Genomic DNA, 17332 nt, shown 5'->3' with positions numbered 1-17332 from the left:
AACTTTGGAGGCACGAACGCGTCAAGGCCCACGTGACGCCCCACCAAAACACTTCGACACCGATTCCGTCATGACGGCGGAGTCCTGCCCGGACTAGTGTCTTTTTGCAGTCTGAAAGAAGCCCGCGTATGCGCAATGTCCATTCGGAATGACTTTCAAGCGCGAGTATCTCTTTGGCACTTCTATGTGGAGGTTCTGTGGGGAGAACAGAAGCCGTGATGGACCTCGGCATTCCCCAGATTGCGCCGGCTGCTAATCACGACACCTAGAAGCATAGGCGCCTTTCTGTGATCTAAGCGTATCATTCCGTTCTACCATCTCGCTGAACACGTACAACATTTATAACATTTTGACCTGCATATATTCGTCGTCCGATTGTCCGATTGTCCGACCGTCCGATCGTCCGTCATCTCATTATATCTCGGCCGCAGTCAGCAGGAACATGTCTTCAAAGCACTTTCGTATAGATGAGCACAAGTTAGAAGCATCACATATCCGTGGCTTCCCACGCTCCACATCGACGAAGCAGGAAGAAGTCCTACATCTCGCCGTCAAGCAATACACACCTCTCGACAACACGAGCCCGAAACCTGGAGACATCACCATCATCGCAGCGCATGCGAATGGATTCCCGAAAGAGCTGTACGAGCCACTATGGGATGAGCTCCTGAAGAGATGTCAGCAAAATGGGTTTGGCATCAGAGGAATTTGGATAGCAGATGTCGTGCACCAAGGCATGAGCAGCGTTCTGAACGAAGATAAGCTAGGCAATGACCGTATGTACATTTCTTCAACTGCGCGATTGATACGCTAATTCTACGTAGCGGCATGGCTTGATCATAGCAGAGATCTACTTCATATGGTAAACATCTTCCGCGACCAAATGCCTCGCCCTATAATCGGCGTAGGCCACAGCATGGGCGGCTGCCAACTCGCCAACCTCGCACTGCTGCACCCCCGTCTCCTCGAGACACTAATTCTCATCGACCCCGTCATCCAAGGCAAAGTCTCACTAAACGGCAACGTCGGACCCGCCGCCGCATCATCACGACGACGCGAGCGCTGGCCCTCACGCGAAGAAGCAGCCAAGAGTTTCGGCAAGAGCAAGTTCTACCAAACGTGGGATCCACGAGTCCTTGATCTCTGGGTGCAGTACGGTTTACGAGACGCACCAACAAAGTTGTTTCCCGACGCGAAGAAGCCCGAGGTAACTCTGACGACGACCAAGCACCAGGAAGTAATGACTTTCCTACGCCCAAACTTCACCGCAAGACCAGGAGACAAGGAACCGTCATCTGCGGAATTCACGTTGAGCAACCCGAAATTGAACCGGAGGACGCATGCCGATATCACGCCGACTACTGAACCCCAGACGCCCTTCTACCGGGGCGAGAGCACCATCGTCTTCAACCAGCTACCATCAATCCGGCCATCGGTATTCTACATTTTCGGCCAACACTCTTTCCTCACTGATGATGCCGTCATCGAGGATAAAATGCGCCTGACTGGGTCCGGTGTTGGCGGCAGTGGCGGACGCGCTGAAGGACGAGTAGCGAATGTCACGGTGCAAGATGCTGGGCATCTGATTCCGATGGAGAAGGTGGAGGAGAGTGCGGATCATATTAGCAAATGGATCGGCCAGGAGATGAAGAGGTATTGGGATTGGGAACGCAAGACGGAGGAGGAATGGGATGGGAAGCAAGGCGTGGATAGGAGTGTGTTGCCTGAACGGTTTGTCGAGGAGTTGAACGCTTTGATTAAGCCGAGGGAGAAGAAGCCGTCGAAGCTCTGAATCTTAGACTGGTTGAGATGCAATTGGCGAGATGCCTTCAGAATCCATCTGTCTGGCCCATGTATTGTGGATATTTGCATGGATAAACTTTCCCTAGCACTTTCACATCAATTCTACCGACACCTCATACCCCAACACTCATACATCTTCAATCTTTCTTACTCTCCCCCCTCTCCGGATAATAACCCCCCGCAAATTCCAGACTCGCCCCCTCCCACCTCTCCGTCTTGACCTCCTTCCACGCACTCCACGGCCACCACCCCTCCCTCGCCCATATCCTCGCCTCAATCGTCGCAATAAAACTCTCCCTACAAAAGTTCGCCCGATGCCCATCGGGAAACGGACTCGCCAGGCCGAACCAACCCGGCTCCTTCGGCGCACGCGCCTTGAGTTCCAATTTATGTGTGTAATTCGACACGGATATCGAAAAAGTGCGGGTGTCCCAGTCATTCGTGGCGCTCATGAAGGGGCTGAGGAGGTTGAGATACGAGACTGAGAAGGGCGGTACAAAGTCCAGGTTGAGGGATGGAGACCGGTATCCGAGCATGTAGGCGGTGTTATACATAATCTTCCCGCCCGCGAGACAGATGCCGCGTTTTTCTTCGTTGTCCCAGGCTTGCACCCACATGTGTGCGTCCGGGAAGCTGTTCGCCCAGTTCTTCTCTTGGTGGATCGTCGCACGGCTTTTTCTGTCCTGTGCTGGGAAGGCATCGCCTAGAGCGGGTATGTCGAGGGTGAATGTAGCGGGGGAGCAGAGAGAATGCACGTGCCAGTGGAGTGGGAAGGGGAGGTGCACCATCCAACCTTCGGGTGTGCTCTTGTCTTTTCTCCATGGCATGTAGTCTTCCTCGCACTGCGCTGAGAGTGACCAACTGCCGTCTTCGGCGGAAAACTCATAGCTCGTGCGGCCGTTGCTCTCGGTGCTCATGACGCCCATGCCTGGGACGCGCAGGTCGAATGCTTTGGTCTTCTCATTGGTGGTCACGCGCTCGATGTTGTCGACGACGTGTTCTCGCTGGAATATCGGGTGGCCAGACGAAGGGTAGTATGTAAACGAAACCACGTGCTGCCTTGATGGGGCGCCAGGAACGGAGGATATTATCAGAGCGATGTGCGAGCCAGATGCGAGGTCGAATTTGGAGTAGTAGCCTTCGAATTGCGAGGATGGGTGAGGGGCGAAATGCTCCATGATGTGTTACGCGCAGATTAGAATCCTAGAAGGGTGGGTATAGAGAGATTTTCGCCCTTGAAGTTGCTGGTTATTTGTGTTGATGAGTTGGCGTGAGAAGTGATGTTGTTAGATTGGTTACTCATGACGTATGCAAATATTCGGGTTGGCAACTTGAATCCAAGCCATCACATATTTGGGCAGATTTATGATGCACACGTTCTGGCGACAGATTACTCATATAGACCACCTTAGCGTATTGCCATTTCACCACGTTTAAAATACGCCAGCTATCAGACTCAAATATATGTACCAACAACCACAAAGTTGTCGCAACTTCCCTTGCCACAATGGATGAGAGGCACAAAGCTTTTCCTTTGCGTCTCAAGCGGCATAATTTCAAGGCTACTTTACTCTATAGTAAGGTTGCGCTCAGGTTCTCTAGGACTTTGGGACCCCAGACAATGGCCGCTTGGACGATGTCCGTTTGTGTTGACTGTGCTACTCGCGTAAAGCTCTTCGCCTCGAACGTCAAGCACTGTAGCAGCGACGTGGCAGGTTCTCCAACGCTCATGATATCTCTTGGTCTGGAAAGTTCGTAGTGGTATACGCGGACACCATGTCTACAACCGTTAGCGTATCAGAAGATAAAGTGTCACGGAGACATACACCTTATCAAAGGTCAACTATGTTCAGCAAAACCTCGAGGGATCGCATGATCATATGTAGCGAAACATGTTGTTCTTCACGCTTCTCTTCATAGACGCTGGCTTGCCATCCTCATATTCGATCCCGGCTTCTCCTCCCTCGCTGTCATGTCCTTGCAGCTTTGCCATCACCTCGGCATCGAGCTCAGCTTGTGTCTTCTTCTTGGGCTTTTTCTCATCGGAAATCTTGGCATCGACATTTTGAGTGTCAACTTTCACTGGAGTGGAGGTGTTGGAGCTCGCATCGGAATAATTTCTGTTGTAGGTGACTGAAGGTAAAGTTTGTCGGCAGGACGCTCTTGAGGAAGACGTGGTGAAAGAAAGAACGGGTATGCGCCCCGTGATTTGCCGTATAGATACCATCGTAGCGGAATATGTGGCCAAGGGGGGGTGTAGTGAAATCGTAGCAATAGGACTATGGGAAGATGGAGATGGTGGATTTACGTCACTGTGACCGCGGTGGTCTGGCGCACGTGAAAGTCTGGCGCCTGCGCCGCGACTGCATTGTGTGGATCACTCTGATGACTTCCCTTCAGAGGAGGACCGCGCATTAATATCACTAACCGCTGGTCTCAACTCCACGTCGTTCTGCAAGCTATCCGGACTTCACTTTGCTGTTTCCAAGCGGTGCTTGCGACTGCCAAGACGCTAGTGGCTGCAGCCCATTTTCAGTTTCGCGATCGAGGATACCATCGCTCACGACACGCGCGCCAACCCACGATACCCCCCGGAAGCCATCCAACATGGTCGTCACATCTTCCTGGTCCAACGTCGAGGACGAGGTCTTGAAGGCCGCCATCAGCAAGTATGGGCTGAACCAGTGGTCGCGATGCGCCTCGCTGCTGTCCAAGAAGAGCGCGAAGCAATGCAAGTCGCGCTGGACCAACTGGATCGACCCCGCTATCCGGAAGACGGACTGGTCGCGAGAGGAGGATGAGAAGCTCCTGACTATGGCCAAACTCCTCCCCACCCAATGGAGGACTATTGCGCCTATTGTTGGACGAACGGTACGCTGTTGCGATTATCCCTTTTTCCAATATCATGCTAACTTTCCGCAGGCTACGCAATGTCTCGAGCGCTACCAAAAGCTGTTGGACGAACAAGAAGCGAGAGAGTCTGGCGATCTTGGACTGGCGGGTCCGGAGGGTGGAGATTCAGCCGCTCCTTCAGCAGACGATGTACGTCGTCTTCGCCCCGGAGAAGTCGACGCCTACGCCGAGAGCCGACCTGCGAGACCCGATGCGGTCGACATCGACGAGGAAGACAAGGAGATGCTGTCAGAGGCGCGTGCGCGTCTGGCAAACGTCAGCGGTAAGAAGGCCAAGCGGAAGGCCCGCGAGCGCCAGCTTGAGGAATCAAGAAGGCTTGCCTTGCTTCAAAAGCGACGAGAGCTGAAAGCTGCCGGTATCAACATCAAGATTACTCCGAAGAAGGGCAACCACATCGACTACAACGCCGACGTACCGCTCGAGAAGGAAGTCCCCGCCGGCTTCTTCGACACCACGGAAGAAATCGACCGCAACGAACAACAACGAGAGGCCTTCGATCCGCGAAAGCAACAGCTTGCGAACAAGAGGAAGATGGAATCGCAGGAAGACGGAGGAGGTGACAGGAAGAAGAAGAAAGATGAGAAGTCAGGAGGTCTTGCAGCGTCGTATGCTAAGGCCGCACAAGCGCAGAGGATACGGGAAGCAGAACAGAGCAGCAAGCGACGCGGTCTCGTGCTTCCAGCGCCGCAAGTCGGAGAGGCCGAGTTGGAAGATATCGTCAAGATGGGAACGACTGGACAGCGCGCAATTACTGCGGGCAGCAGCGACAACATCGCAACACAGGGCCTGATCGGGAACTACTCGAACGTGATTGGCAACACACCCATTCGCACGCCCATGGCCCCCAAAGAGGAGGACTACGTCGCGAATGAGGTGCGGAATGCCCGGATGCGAACAGAGACCCAATCTGCTTTGCTAGGTGGCGACAACCCAGATCTCGTAGACGACGAAGCACCCGCCTCGCTATCAGGACCCGCCTCACGACACCAGATTGTGACACCAAACCCCATGGCAACGCCTTTCAGGCAAGCAAATGGCGGAGCCGGAGAAACACCCATGCGCCAGGGACCGGGAGCGACACCCATGCGAACACCACGCGATACACTACGCCTCAACGGAGAGGAGAGTGGCATGCAACTTGTTGGCCAGACACCCCGCGATATCAAACTAAGGGAGCAAGCGAAGCGGCAGGACCTGAAGAGCAGGCTTGCTGCGCTGCCAAAACCCAAAGAAGAGAGCTGGGAGTTTGAGCTTCCCGAAGAGCAGGCAGATCACATGGAAGTCGAAGTCAGCGAAGAAGACGCTGCTGAGCGCGACCGTAAAATTCGTGAAGCACGCGAAGCCCAGGAAGCCGCAGACTTCGGCAGGCAAAGTCAAGTCGTGCAGAAGTTCCTTCCAAGGCCATCGCTGGTCGACATTGATGTCATGATGAAGCGCGCGTTGGACCTCTCTGACCCTGTCGAACGCGAAGTCGAAATCGAGATGGCTAAGCTCATCGCGAACGACGTCCAGAAGTTCGGCGATGGCCGAGTAACTGGTTCGGTAACACGTCTCGATTTCATGGCCGATGATGCTCTCCGAAATGCCAAGATGGAGCTCGCGCTTGAACTTGCCATGACCTCAGACAAGGACAAGAAGGCCTTCCACGCCGAGCTCGACAGTTCCTGGACCACGCTTCACGGTTCCGCAATGCTGCCCGGCATCGCAGGCTACGAGGAAGACGAGATCGACGAACACCAACTGCTCGTCGAAGCCTTTGACAACGCACAAGAGTCCATCATTGAAGCCGCGGAACGTGCGAACAAGATCGAGAAGCGATTGACAACACATCACGCCGGCTACATCAAACGATCAAATCTACTACGAGAGAAGATCAGTGGCGCGTTCTCAGCACTCGAGCGTGCAAGGGACGATTTGAACACAGCGAGGACGGCGCAGTACAGCGAGCAAGATGGCATCGCACGCAGACTGGAGAGCCTGCGCGAGGAAGTTCAGTTCGTTACTAAGAGGGAGAGGGAAGCACAGGAGCTGTACAGGAAGCGAAAGGAGGAGTTGGACAACTTGCAACAGCCTGTCAATGGCGTACACTAAGCGGTTTTGTGGGCAGACACTTTGGTCTAAGCCTGTGTTTTGATATGATTAGGGGAATGGCGGAGGGTTGGTATGCATTGGCGTGGCGTTGGAAATTGCACGGCAGATACATATTTTTTGAGACTGCTTTTGGAGAGTGAATGTCAATACTATGATACACCTCAACTGAAGTGTTACTCGTGATTATGTAAATCGTGCTGATCTATCGACGGAGATACCAAACTCACAACTACTAAACGGTTCGTGGCGTCAGGTACCAAGAATCTTATTTCTTTGACTTGCACCCAATATTTAAGCTCTGCTCTAAGGGTATACATACATCATGTTACATTCTGCAAGCACGTTGCCCGACATGCCCGCTAGTACCTGTACCTAATATCCGAAAATGCGAGGCTGCCCATGGTCTCGCCATTGACAGCTCACAAGCTTTGAGCTAACACCGCATGAAGGCCCAACGCTCCAACTCTCAGAGCCTCACTTGCATACTCTCGCACGAGCGTCACAACAACAAGATGCGAATGCGCAAATTGCAAAGTTGATAATCAATGTTGAAAGAAAAGATTTGATCGTATTGCATAATGTCTGCCGTGGTAAAGTACCCCCCAGTCCAATCCAGTCCATTGGGGTATAAGAAAGAAGCAAACCAAGCCAATGTCCATGTCGAAGAGATGACACGTACAAAGAGAACGCCTTTGACACGTCACCGTGAGTACCCAATCTAATCGAAAAAGCAAGACCCATCCACACACGCACACAACGATGCGTGGTGATGGGAAGATGAAAACGCCCCATTAAACAGTTCAGTCATAAACATGTTCAAGCATAACCCAATCAACAAGCGCCAGCAACAACAAGTCGTATGCGTCTAGCACTTCCCGTCCAACACCTCAAAGATGCCGACAACATGCACCTCACTCGCGCCGCGACCCATGCTCGGTCTCGGCTCGAGGACATCGAGTTCGGTTTCGAACAAGTGCTTCTCCTCTTCCATTTCGAACTCGTACACGCTGGGCTTGCGGCGCACGGCGAGGAGTTGGCGGATGGAAGAGCCGGAGGAGCGGTGGCTGTGTGGCGATGAGTTGCGCGTCAGCGGCGATGTGGTGCTGGAGGTGAAGATGGAGGAGGGCGATGCCGAGCGCAGAGAGTTGCGGGTGGGGCTGAAGGCGGTCTTGAGGCGGCGGAGGGAGCCGGATGTGCTGCGCAGGGGGGTGAAGGATTGGAAGCGGTTGGTGCGGCTTGGAGAAGGCATTTTGGGTGGTGTTGAGGTGGTGGTTGTTACGTCGGAGTTGAGGTTGGTGGAATTGCTTTTCTCAGGCGACGGTTGCTATGATGTAGCTTCCCGGTATTGTTTGAGCGAATATAGACGCGGAGTGTTTGTCGGAGTCCGATTGCAAATGAAGGATGTTTCGAATAGAAAGTTCCAGCTGTCCTTACGAAGGAGGTAATGTAAGGAATGGAAGTTCGTAGGGATGTGATAGGACAACGAGTGTTGGGTCCTTGTCGATCGGCTTGCGAATCAGAAAAGGTGGAAGTGCAAAGGGGAGATCAACTCTGTTCAAAGGGTATATATGAATGTAGATTGGGAGATACAGTAGTGCGGTGGTCAAAGACACTCGCGCACAGTCTGAAAAGCGAAGGTAAGTTAAAAGGAGGAGGAGTCGGGAGATGGAATGAAGAAGGAAACTTATTCCTGTAGTTTTAGTCGAGAAAAACAGGCGGACGATGGCGGATCCTTAAGCATGCGTGTCGCATGTTGGCACTTCTCTGTGCCAGTGCGTGTTACGTCCCAGAAGCTAAAACCCTGGAAGGTGGGACATGGGACGGCTGCAGCGGACATCCCTGTCAGGAACGCGTGAATTGAGGGGTCGAGCCTCGTTTGATCACCCGTCTGGAAACAAGCGAGCGGGAGTCGTCGACTGGCGGCCCATTGGGAGTGCCGCGGAATGATTGCATGGCTTCATTTCAGAGAGCAGCCTGCAATCGATAAGAGATTAGTTGGCAGTGGGTAGTCGGGGGATCATCCTCATTACACTGTGGAGCTTCGTCATTTTGTCGACTTTGTTGGTGGCTTCACACGAGATTGTGAGGGCTGCCCGGTGCTATTCTTACGTCGGCGAACTGCTAGTGGCCATGTTTTTGTTGACATGGACGTTGGTGGTGTTGCTTTTGCGCCCGACACGACGCGTTCTGGCTGCTTTGTTGTCATCATCGCCCGGCGCTCTGCATCGTCTCGCCAGGGAGGTGTCCACCATCACATCCAAGCCATAAACTTGTTGAACAGGCACGATGATCGGAGGGCTTTCCGCTCGCCCACGAACCTGGAGCCGGTGACGAGCCGCTCCCAGTTTGGCCGCTTCAGACGTGAATCACCCTGGCTGTTGTTTCTTGCTTGCAGCCCGCCAGCCCATAAGTAGGCATTACCCAGCACTTGAAGCTCGCAGTGTCTCCATGCTCAACCGGCCTGTCTCGAGACCGGGTGCTGCGTGTGTGATGCGAGAATCTGCGACAGGCGAGCGTATCCCGATGCGGCATGACGCGGTTCGCCCAGCTGTCTAACGGCAGACCAGCGTTTCAGACGCATCGGACGTTCAACAAATGCAGACGCGGTTGTGATGCTCCCGTGTGATGCTACAGTGTGGTGTGTCAACGCTGGAACTTGTGGGTGGCGAGCCAAAGATCGGTATGCATGGTGCTCACTGTTGGTGACGTGAGGGTGTCTGGTACACACCACACTTGAACGCACATCAGGTAAGAGCTCATCGGCGAGGAGCAGATCAACGTTTCAGGTCTGCATGCAACATTCGTCGAGGTGCGGGGCGATCCTATATCATAGTGCGCTATAATCGCGTGGTCCTTGTCGGGTCTAGAAGAGACGGAAGAAGCTCATAACCAGCTGTAAGCAAGGGACTGGTTATTATGCCTTCCAATGCCGACCGACGGAAGGTACAATTAGCGTCTGTCACCTGCGTCTGTTCATGCTGTCGGGTTATTCTTTGACCCATGGTACGGCTGGACTTGAACAAAAAGACTATTGTATGTGTGTTCACGATGCACGTTGAGTAGCGTACCAGACATCTCGCGCGCTATCCTGTGAACTAATACAAACGACTCTCGTATGCCTCGTGTAGGATTCGACGGAGTGATGGAGGTGCGCACTACTGGTAACGATATGAAGCTTCGTGATAGTAATATCTAAGGTGATTTGATCAATCGCTCAACGCCGACGCTATGCAATGCCAAAAGTTAACTCCACCGCCATTACACCATTACAGGCCGCATCCCCATTCCCAACCGAACCATCAATTCCACATTATGGTTGCGTGTTGGGTTGATGCCGGCCGCTTACGTATCCAATCATTCCAGACGTTCATGCAACAGACTCCGTATCGTACGCCATCCTGAACCATACCGTTTTGGCTCGACGTGTTGCCGAAGCCACACCAAGCCAGCTTGATCGACGTGATTGACACCTGCTCATGCTTGTCTTTAGCGTTCATATACAAATCTTCTCGGACGCTAACTGCGCCGCCGCTGAGTGAAACTCCTTCTAATCGATTCGCCCCATGCGGAATTGTCAAGCACTTCCAAAACATCGGCCGCACTGACTGCGCTATTTGCTCGGCTGCGACTATTCGCTTGCCCAGGATCGACTTCGAGAGGACTGGGTGGCCGACTAAGTGCCGAGGCAAACTGCCATTCTTGCTCGCTGCCAGACATGGAGAACGGTGATGGCTGCGGGCTTCCCCGTGTAGGTGAGCCTGTCGGTGTTTGTTGTATGGAGTTGGTTCTGCTCCTTGTCCGGTCGTAAGGGAAGGCCGGTGGCGAAGTAGACGCACCAGCAGAGTTGCGAGGGGAAGGTGCGTAGAGATCTTGAGGTGAGAAGAGGGGACTTGGAGGTCCGGAAGATTGAGTTCGCTGGGCATTTGTGATGTCCTCGTCGTCGATGAAAATCTCAGGAACGGTGAACTGAGGGACTGTTGCCATACGTCCTTGCTTCTTCAGGTCCATGGCACGACGGAAGCGCCGTGCCCAGTATAGTGTGTCGAAAAACCCTTTGACCACGTTACGGCGGACAGCTTCTTCGATTCTTTGTAGACGAGCTCTGCGTCTCAAGAACTCTTCCAGTCTCAAGCTCTTGTTGTCGTTGATGACTTTGTGATGAGCCAGAATCATAAGTAGTGATGAAAACCCAACGCCTCTGTCGGGATCGCTCGACACAAGTACTTCCTCATAGAAAAGATTCATACGTCTTCGTCTGCGACGTATCTCCGCGACTGGTAGCTGGGCGAGACACCGGTTCAGTTTGTCCAGGTCGATCTCCTTGGTTGGTTCACGGCCTGACACAGGAAGATTGGACTCCCTTCCGGGTGCTACCCCACACTCTTCGATCAATCGATTCACAGTGAAGTCGCAGTCATAAATACGCATCTCGAAGATACCGGACAGTTCCTGATATAGTTAGTTTTGTGCTTAAATACGACAATGATGAACTTACACCCAGAAGCCTGGGGAACACTTCTCTCGAGATGTAGCCGGTCCCGTTTGGATCGTACTCAGCCCAGGCTTGTTTGAAGCGACGAATTTCCTCTCGGCTGATGACTGACAGCCCGCTACTTCGTTGATACACGTAACTGAAACTCTCGTAGATCAACGAGACGAACAAGTTGACGAAGATGTACATGCTCAAGATGTTCCAAGTGATGAAGAGAGCTCGCGCCCACTCGGGACTACCGCAGTCGCTGTCGAAGTATCTCCGGCCCACGGTGCAGTAAGGTTTGTCGACGTTTGCAAAGTCCTCCATGAACTCGTTCCAGCCTTCGCCACCACTCATCACAAAGAGGAATACCAGTGCTTTGGGCACAGTCCTGAAGTTGATGTTTCCAGTCTCGCTGGCTCCAAACCTGGTAAGACCAAAGGTTTGCGTGAGGGCGATGGCATATACCAGGAACAGGACAAACCATGTGGCGAGCAGGTTTGCGATGGATGCGAGACTTGCTGCGGCAGTCTTGAATAGTTGGTCGAGTTGATTGTTCCGAGGAATGAGCATGAGAGCGATGGAGACAAGGAAGAGCTTGTGCAGCTGGACGAAGGGCCTAACATCATCTTTCGCCAACACAAGAATCGATGTCACGAAAGTTCCCGCAACAGAGAAGATCGAGTATATGTCCCATGCGCTTCTCCGGAAACGGTGCCACGAGCGACCGATGATACGGATGACGATGTTCGCAATGAAGACGATGGTAAGCGCAAGGAAGATGTAGTCTAGTCATATTAGTATTAGGACTTAGATTCCGTGGAATGAGAACTTACCCCTAGCTACCTCCCATGGGCCATAACCGGGGTACCACTCCAAACACAGCAGTAGGAGGTGCAGTATCAGGACGCCGGTGATAAATCTCTGCCATGGTCCGGTCTTGGTGACCGCTCTACGGTAGCACCACTCTTCCCAGCTCTCTCGTACCTTAGTGGACGAAGGTCGCTTGGATGGAGCGACCTGACGAAGGAGCTTTCGTAGTTCAAGCCAGGAGCGCTGATCTGTCGTCAAGAAGGCGACACCAGTCTGTTCCGTATAGTTGCGCATAAAGACGGAAACAAACAGCGTCAACACGAAGACAGCTCCGAGCAAGTTGAAGACGATGAAGTAGACAGAGTTGCCCTGCGATGCTCTGTCTGCTGGCTGTGTGTAAACTCCGGTGATACTCATTGCAGTCCACATGTTGTCTGTCCAGCCTTCTTGGGAAACAATCTGAAACAAGATGAAGAGGGCATCTCCGAAGTTATCGAAGTCGTAATAGGGATTGGCAGCTTGACGTGGGGATAAGACCTCCCAGTCGAAAGGTTTGCTGTTATATTCTCCGACACAGTCTCGGAGACTGGCGCCTCCAGGGAAGTCCCCGTCGTTGCAGGATTGCAATTGACCGACGAAGAGATTCAGACCGTAGATAGCAAAGGGGATCAACAGACTCAATGACACGAAAGCAGCCTGGTCGCAATTAGCTCTGAATGAATAAAGGTTGCAAGATGCTTACCGAGAACAGTTTCCACCAACCGCGAACGATGAGCGCGTGGAAGTGGTTCCGTGCACTGTCGCTGATGTTGAGCAAACGTAGAGCCCTCAAAGCTTTGAACGCGCCCACGGTTCTAGTGACTTGGCCTTCGTTCAAGAACGATGTGCCAACATTGACCCAAAGAGTGATCAATACGATGCCATCTATGAAGCCCCAAGAGCCGCGGAAGTAGGCGTTGGGAGTCCAAAAGAAACCATCGGCAATCACTTTGATCAGCGCCTCGATGCTGAAGAGCACCGCAAAGCCCATGTCTACCCACACGAACCAATTCTTGACGCTGAACTCGTGGGTCATGAAGTACTCGCGTTGGTACAGTGGCGTTGTGATACAGGCCAACAGTACCATGGCGATAATTGCAGCATAGATGAATGCCGAGAATGCATACCAGACAGGGACAGATGGAGCGACTCCTTCGATACGGTCACCACCGCGGCCAGGGCCTACAACGCGCTGACAGAGCTTGCGTATGGGATTGTTGGCTCGGAAGATGAACAGTGAAACGTTGTAGTTGGGGTGGTTTCGTAAATACTCGCGTTGAGCCTTCTTACGCCTCTCGGTAGCTGAGACGACCTCCTTTGCCATGCTTCTTGGGTCAAGATCCTCATATGCGCGGCCAAAGTCAAGAGGAGCGTAGAAAGGGTTGGGCTCCCGGTGTATGATTCGACGCTGGAATCGTTGCCAGATTGTGGACATGGTTCCCGATCCCACTATAGTCTTGGCTGGGCGGATGCCAGGTCGCGGGTCTTCTTCTTGTGGGCTTTCGCTACCGTCTGCCTCGTCAAGAAAGTCACGGACGACCGCATCTTTGAGCAGCATTTCTGTGGCGGCGTGTCCATAGTCGAGTGGATCTCTGCGTCGTGCCTGCCCGAGTTTGAAGATGGATGACAGAGATAGATTACTAGAATGGGTGAGCTGGTGTATCAATCACAGGGAAGAGAATCCAACATACCCAGTGGACGAAGTGAGACCATCTTCCTTTTGCTGCAGAAACGCTTTGACTTGCTGTAAGCGCTTCTCATCCTCAGACACATCGAAGTTCTCCTGAATGACAGCGATAAACATGTTCAGGACAATGACTAGTCTTTGGTTAGCCTTTGCACCAGATTGAGAGTCGAGTTGTACTTACAATTAGCGAAAATGAACCACATGATACAAAAAGACGCTCCAATCCATGCTGTGCCAAACGGCTTCTGGTATTGGGTAACAGTGTACAGGATACTTGTCCAATCTTCACTGGAAAATATCTGGTACATTCCCAAGAAAGAATTGTAGATGTCGAAGAACGGTACGCGAATCGTCTCGCCATCATCGTCTTCTTCCGGAATTTCGCCGCGGAGCAGCTTTGAGGCGAAGATGGATGCTAGAAAAGTCAAAAGGAACACAAAGAGAATCAAGTTCAATAGACCACCCGCGTTTCCGAACACGACTGTCTGGTATGGCTGTTAGCTCAGGAGTTCCCAATGGCGGAGAGGGTAACCTACGATGAGGTCGCGTGTCATTGGCACAGCCAAGACAACGCGATAGACACGAAGGATCTGGAATATCGACAACCAGGCGTAGGCTTTTCCATTGTGTGCATGCTTGATGGCTGGTATCTGTATGACAGCTGTGATGATGGCGATCATGAGGTCGATGACGTTGCGCCTACTCCTGAAGAAATGCCTCCAGTCCACAACAATTCGTATGAGAATCTCAACGAACAGTATGAAGGTGACGACAATTTCTGCGGCATTGATGAAAAAACGGCGAAAGTCGCTCATGTTGGCGCTTCTCATCATTTGCGCAACGAGGCCAAAGGCTATGACAGCCACCCATACCCATAGAGTCCTGTCGTAGAGACGTTTGAGACTACTCACGCGCTGTTTCTCGTCGTTCTTCTCTGCATCTTCATCTTTGATCTCCACTCCGGTGAAAGCACTGGTCTTGCTTTCTTCGCGGATGATTTGGAAGGAGGAGGTGATGACGGCGATCAAGAGAGAGATGAGCCACAAACTCAGGATTAACAGCCCTACGATGAAGAAAAGGGCACTGATGAGGTAGTCGGTATCAGCTACCGTGTAGAGTAAGTCGGACCACGTATTCGACGACATGATGACGAATACAAGCTCAAGAGACTGGAGGATGTTGTCGAAACTTTTCGTGCCTGCAAATGGGTTGTCATTCTCAACGCAGACTGAGCCCTTTGGACAAAGAAAGCCTTTGCCATTGTCAGGCCCGGGTGGCATGCCTGGAGCCGGTATGTACGTTTGGGGATGGTAGCCTTCAATGTCGGCTAAATGGCCACCGCAGAATTGGGCATCATTCGTGAAGTTTTCCTGTCCCTCTGGAGCTAACCACACGCAGTTTCTCCGCAGACTTGATTTGAAACTTTGGACACCGACGATAGAGAAGAGAAGCCAGAAAAATCCGATGAGGAAGGCGACATTGACCAGCAAAGGCGCAGCCTTCTTCAAACTTCGGAGGATGACGGAGGTTCCGCTGGTGAGGTTCAGAAGACGGATGATTCGCAAACAGCTCAACATGTCGAACACGAGTATGACTCGGCTATTATCAATGTTCCATAACCCTAGGACAAAAGCAATCCAGTATGAGACAACGGCAACAAAGTCCGTTCGATTGAAGGAGTGTCTGAGATATGCCCGATGAGCTAGGCGAGTGCGGACTTGATGACGTGCATCGCCTACCCCAATATCGGTATGCATCTGTGCAGTGGTGAAGGACCTGAGCACTGAAGGCTGGTGGGGATCTTGAGCAAAGTCGGTGTTGGTGCCCGTTTTCCGCTGCGAAGGTTGTCGGTGGAGGCCTGAAAATAGCTGATTTGCTTTGCTCATGACAGCCTCGCGTAAGCCGACCTGGCGGTTGATGGTGCTGTACTCGACGGGATTGATAATGAAACCAGAGACGATGATGCGGACAATGACCTCGAATGTGTATATGATGAAAAGGCCCATGAGAGCCCAGTCGATGCCATTGAAAGTCGAGATTTCTTTGCTGTGCCCAGTGTTATAGACTGCCCTCGTACGCGCATCCACTGCTAGTAAAACCGTCTGAATCACGATAAGAACGAGCAGCAGTGGCTCTGTGACAGGATGCACAAGCAGGTCGCAAAGCCTGATTCTCAATTTGCTGTCAGCAGGGAAAATGCCAAGACTCTTCCCGCGCAAGGGATTTGGTGGATGGTTCCATGATGCGCTTGGCGTCCTCGAGTACACGATCGGCGACGGCGGCTTCTCGAGTGGCGTGGAGGGAACAGGCGAGGTGGGACCGTCATTGGAGTACTCGGGCAGTGGTGGGATGGACAGAGGAGGTGCAAGGCGTCCTTGGTGTATGGTGGATTTCCGTTGGATGGTTCGCTCAGCGACCTGAGAGTCGTTGCTGACATTGACAACACGCTGGGACATGTTCCGCATAATAGTCCCAGCCCTGTGTAGAGGCGACTCGAAATTGCCAGGCGATAACGAGCGCTTCCTTCCTCGCGAGTCGCGCACGTTGCCAGCCTCCGCCTGCCCAATGTCGCCGCCATGCCGGGCTGTCGGCGACGCATCACCAGGGCTGAGAAAGTGCACACTCTGAAAGCTGGATCGCTCATTAGGAGTGGAAGGAGCTGTGGCCCCGCTTATCGGCTGGAGATTGCGCGCGTCTGTCAAGCGGGCCGTATCGTCGTAGGTGGGGGAGAAGTAGTCGTGGTCTTCTGAGGTAGATCTGTCGACGTATGGTTCGTGCCCATAGGGTGTATGTGTGTAGGACATGGACGATGCCGGCGTGGGTATTGGCGGCGATGTGTCGCCCTGGAATTCCATGCCCATGCCGAATCCAATGGCCGTCTGGTATGCGACCGCGTCCAAGGGCGAGCCAGGCCCTTCGTCGTCCACGACCCTTCGGATGCCATTATGCGAAGGGGGCAGATTGGTGTTTATGTGCGGCGGTGCGAATCGCGTAGGGCTGGGCGACACCTCTACGATGGGCGAGTACTGAGAGTCGCGGAAATGTCCCCCTGTGCCTATCGCGCCGGCCTGTCTGAGCAGATTGCGCCCGCGGTCGCTGAGAGTGCGCCGGTGTTCTTGCGACGCATCCTCTTCGAAGGCGTCGGGTGGGCGATTGAGGTCTTGCAGAGGTATTGATTGGTGGGGGTGACTTCGGCCGTGGTTGGGATCCGGGTAGGACATCGGGACGTCCTGTCTGATATGCGGCGTTCAACCCAGCATCTGAACCAACTAGCTCTCCCAGAATGCTATTGCGCGATCATGCAGGCGTCAGAACAAACGTAAGCGAGTGTCGTAGCGTAGAGAGAGCGTGGCAGCGATGGCGAGAGCGGTAGGTGGCGCGTAGCAGTCCAAAGGGCGCGTGTGGTGTGTTTGGTGGGAAAGAGTTGGTTGAAATGCGGGATGGATGCGGATTCCCAAGCACGGACAAGGGTGTAGTGAGCGACCAGGATGCGCGGCTTAGGCTAGGGCTGA

The 17332-nt window shown here is 53.0% G+C and overlaps 5 protein-coding genes across 5 annotated transcripts; 2 read left to right on the top strand and 3 right to left on the bottom strand.

Moving 5' to 3' along the window:
* Nucleotides 1-442: 442 nt before the first annotated feature.
* On the top strand, nucleotides 443-1792 carry J4E92_007011 (uncharacterized protein; the record flags this gene model as incomplete). The annotated part of the gene is made up of 2 exons (XM_051498375.1): nucleotides 443-776; nucleotides 825-1792. 2 exons carry the CDS (start codon nucleotides 443-445, stop codon nucleotides 1790-1792), a joined length of 1302 nt encoding a protein of 433 aa, XP_051351309.1.
* Nucleotides 1793-1940: 148 nt separating this feature from the next.
* Nucleotides 1941-2981, bottom strand: J4E92_007010 (uncharacterized protein; the record flags this gene model as incomplete). The annotated part of the gene is made up of 1 exon (XM_051498374.1): nucleotides 1941-2981. The coding sequence occupies one exon, from the start codon at nucleotides 2979-2981 to the stop codon at nucleotides 1941-1943; it is 1041 nt and encodes a 346-aa protein (XP_051351308.1).
* A 1429-nt stretch (nucleotides 2982-4410) lies between these two features.
* On the top strand, nucleotides 4411-6807 carry J4E92_007009 (uncharacterized protein; the record flags this gene model as incomplete). Its single annotated transcript, XM_051498373.1, has 2 exons — nucleotides 4411-4674; nucleotides 4726-6807. The coding sequence occupies 2 exons, from the start codon at nucleotides 4411-4413 to the stop codon at nucleotides 6805-6807; spliced, it is 2346 nt and encodes a 781-aa protein (XP_051351307.1).
* An 865-nt stretch (nucleotides 6808-7672) lies between these two features.
* J4E92_007008 (uncharacterized protein) lies at nucleotides 7673-8056 on the bottom strand (the record flags this gene model as incomplete). The annotated part of the gene is made up of 1 exon (XM_051498372.1): nucleotides 7673-8056. The coding sequence occupies one exon, from the start codon at nucleotides 8054-8056 to the stop codon at nucleotides 7673-7675; it is 384 nt and encodes a 127-aa protein (XP_051351306.1).
* A 2267-nt stretch (nucleotides 8057-10323) lies between these two features.
* J4E92_007007 (uncharacterized protein) lies at nucleotides 10324-17041 on the bottom strand (the record flags this gene model as incomplete). Its single annotated transcript, XM_051498371.1, has 7 exons — nucleotides 10324-11256; nucleotides 11303-12069; nucleotides 12118-12790; nucleotides 12837-13773; nucleotides 13825-13951; nucleotides 14002-14305; nucleotides 14357-17041. 7 exons carry the CDS (start codon nucleotides 17039-17041, stop codon nucleotides 10324-10326), a joined length of 6426 nt encoding a protein of 2141 aa, XP_051351305.1.
* Nucleotides 17042-17332: the final 291 nt, after the last annotated feature.

Source organism: Alternaria infectoria (assembly GCF_024043175.1).
Source record: "Alternaria infectoria strain BMP 0036 chromosome Unknown scaffold_11, whole genome shotgun sequence".
Taxonomy (NCBI): domain Eukaryota; kingdom Fungi; phylum Ascomycota; class Dothideomycetes; order Pleosporales; family Pleosporaceae; genus Alternaria; species Alternaria infectoria.
This window is presented reverse-complemented; position numbering and strand designations above follow the sequence as displayed.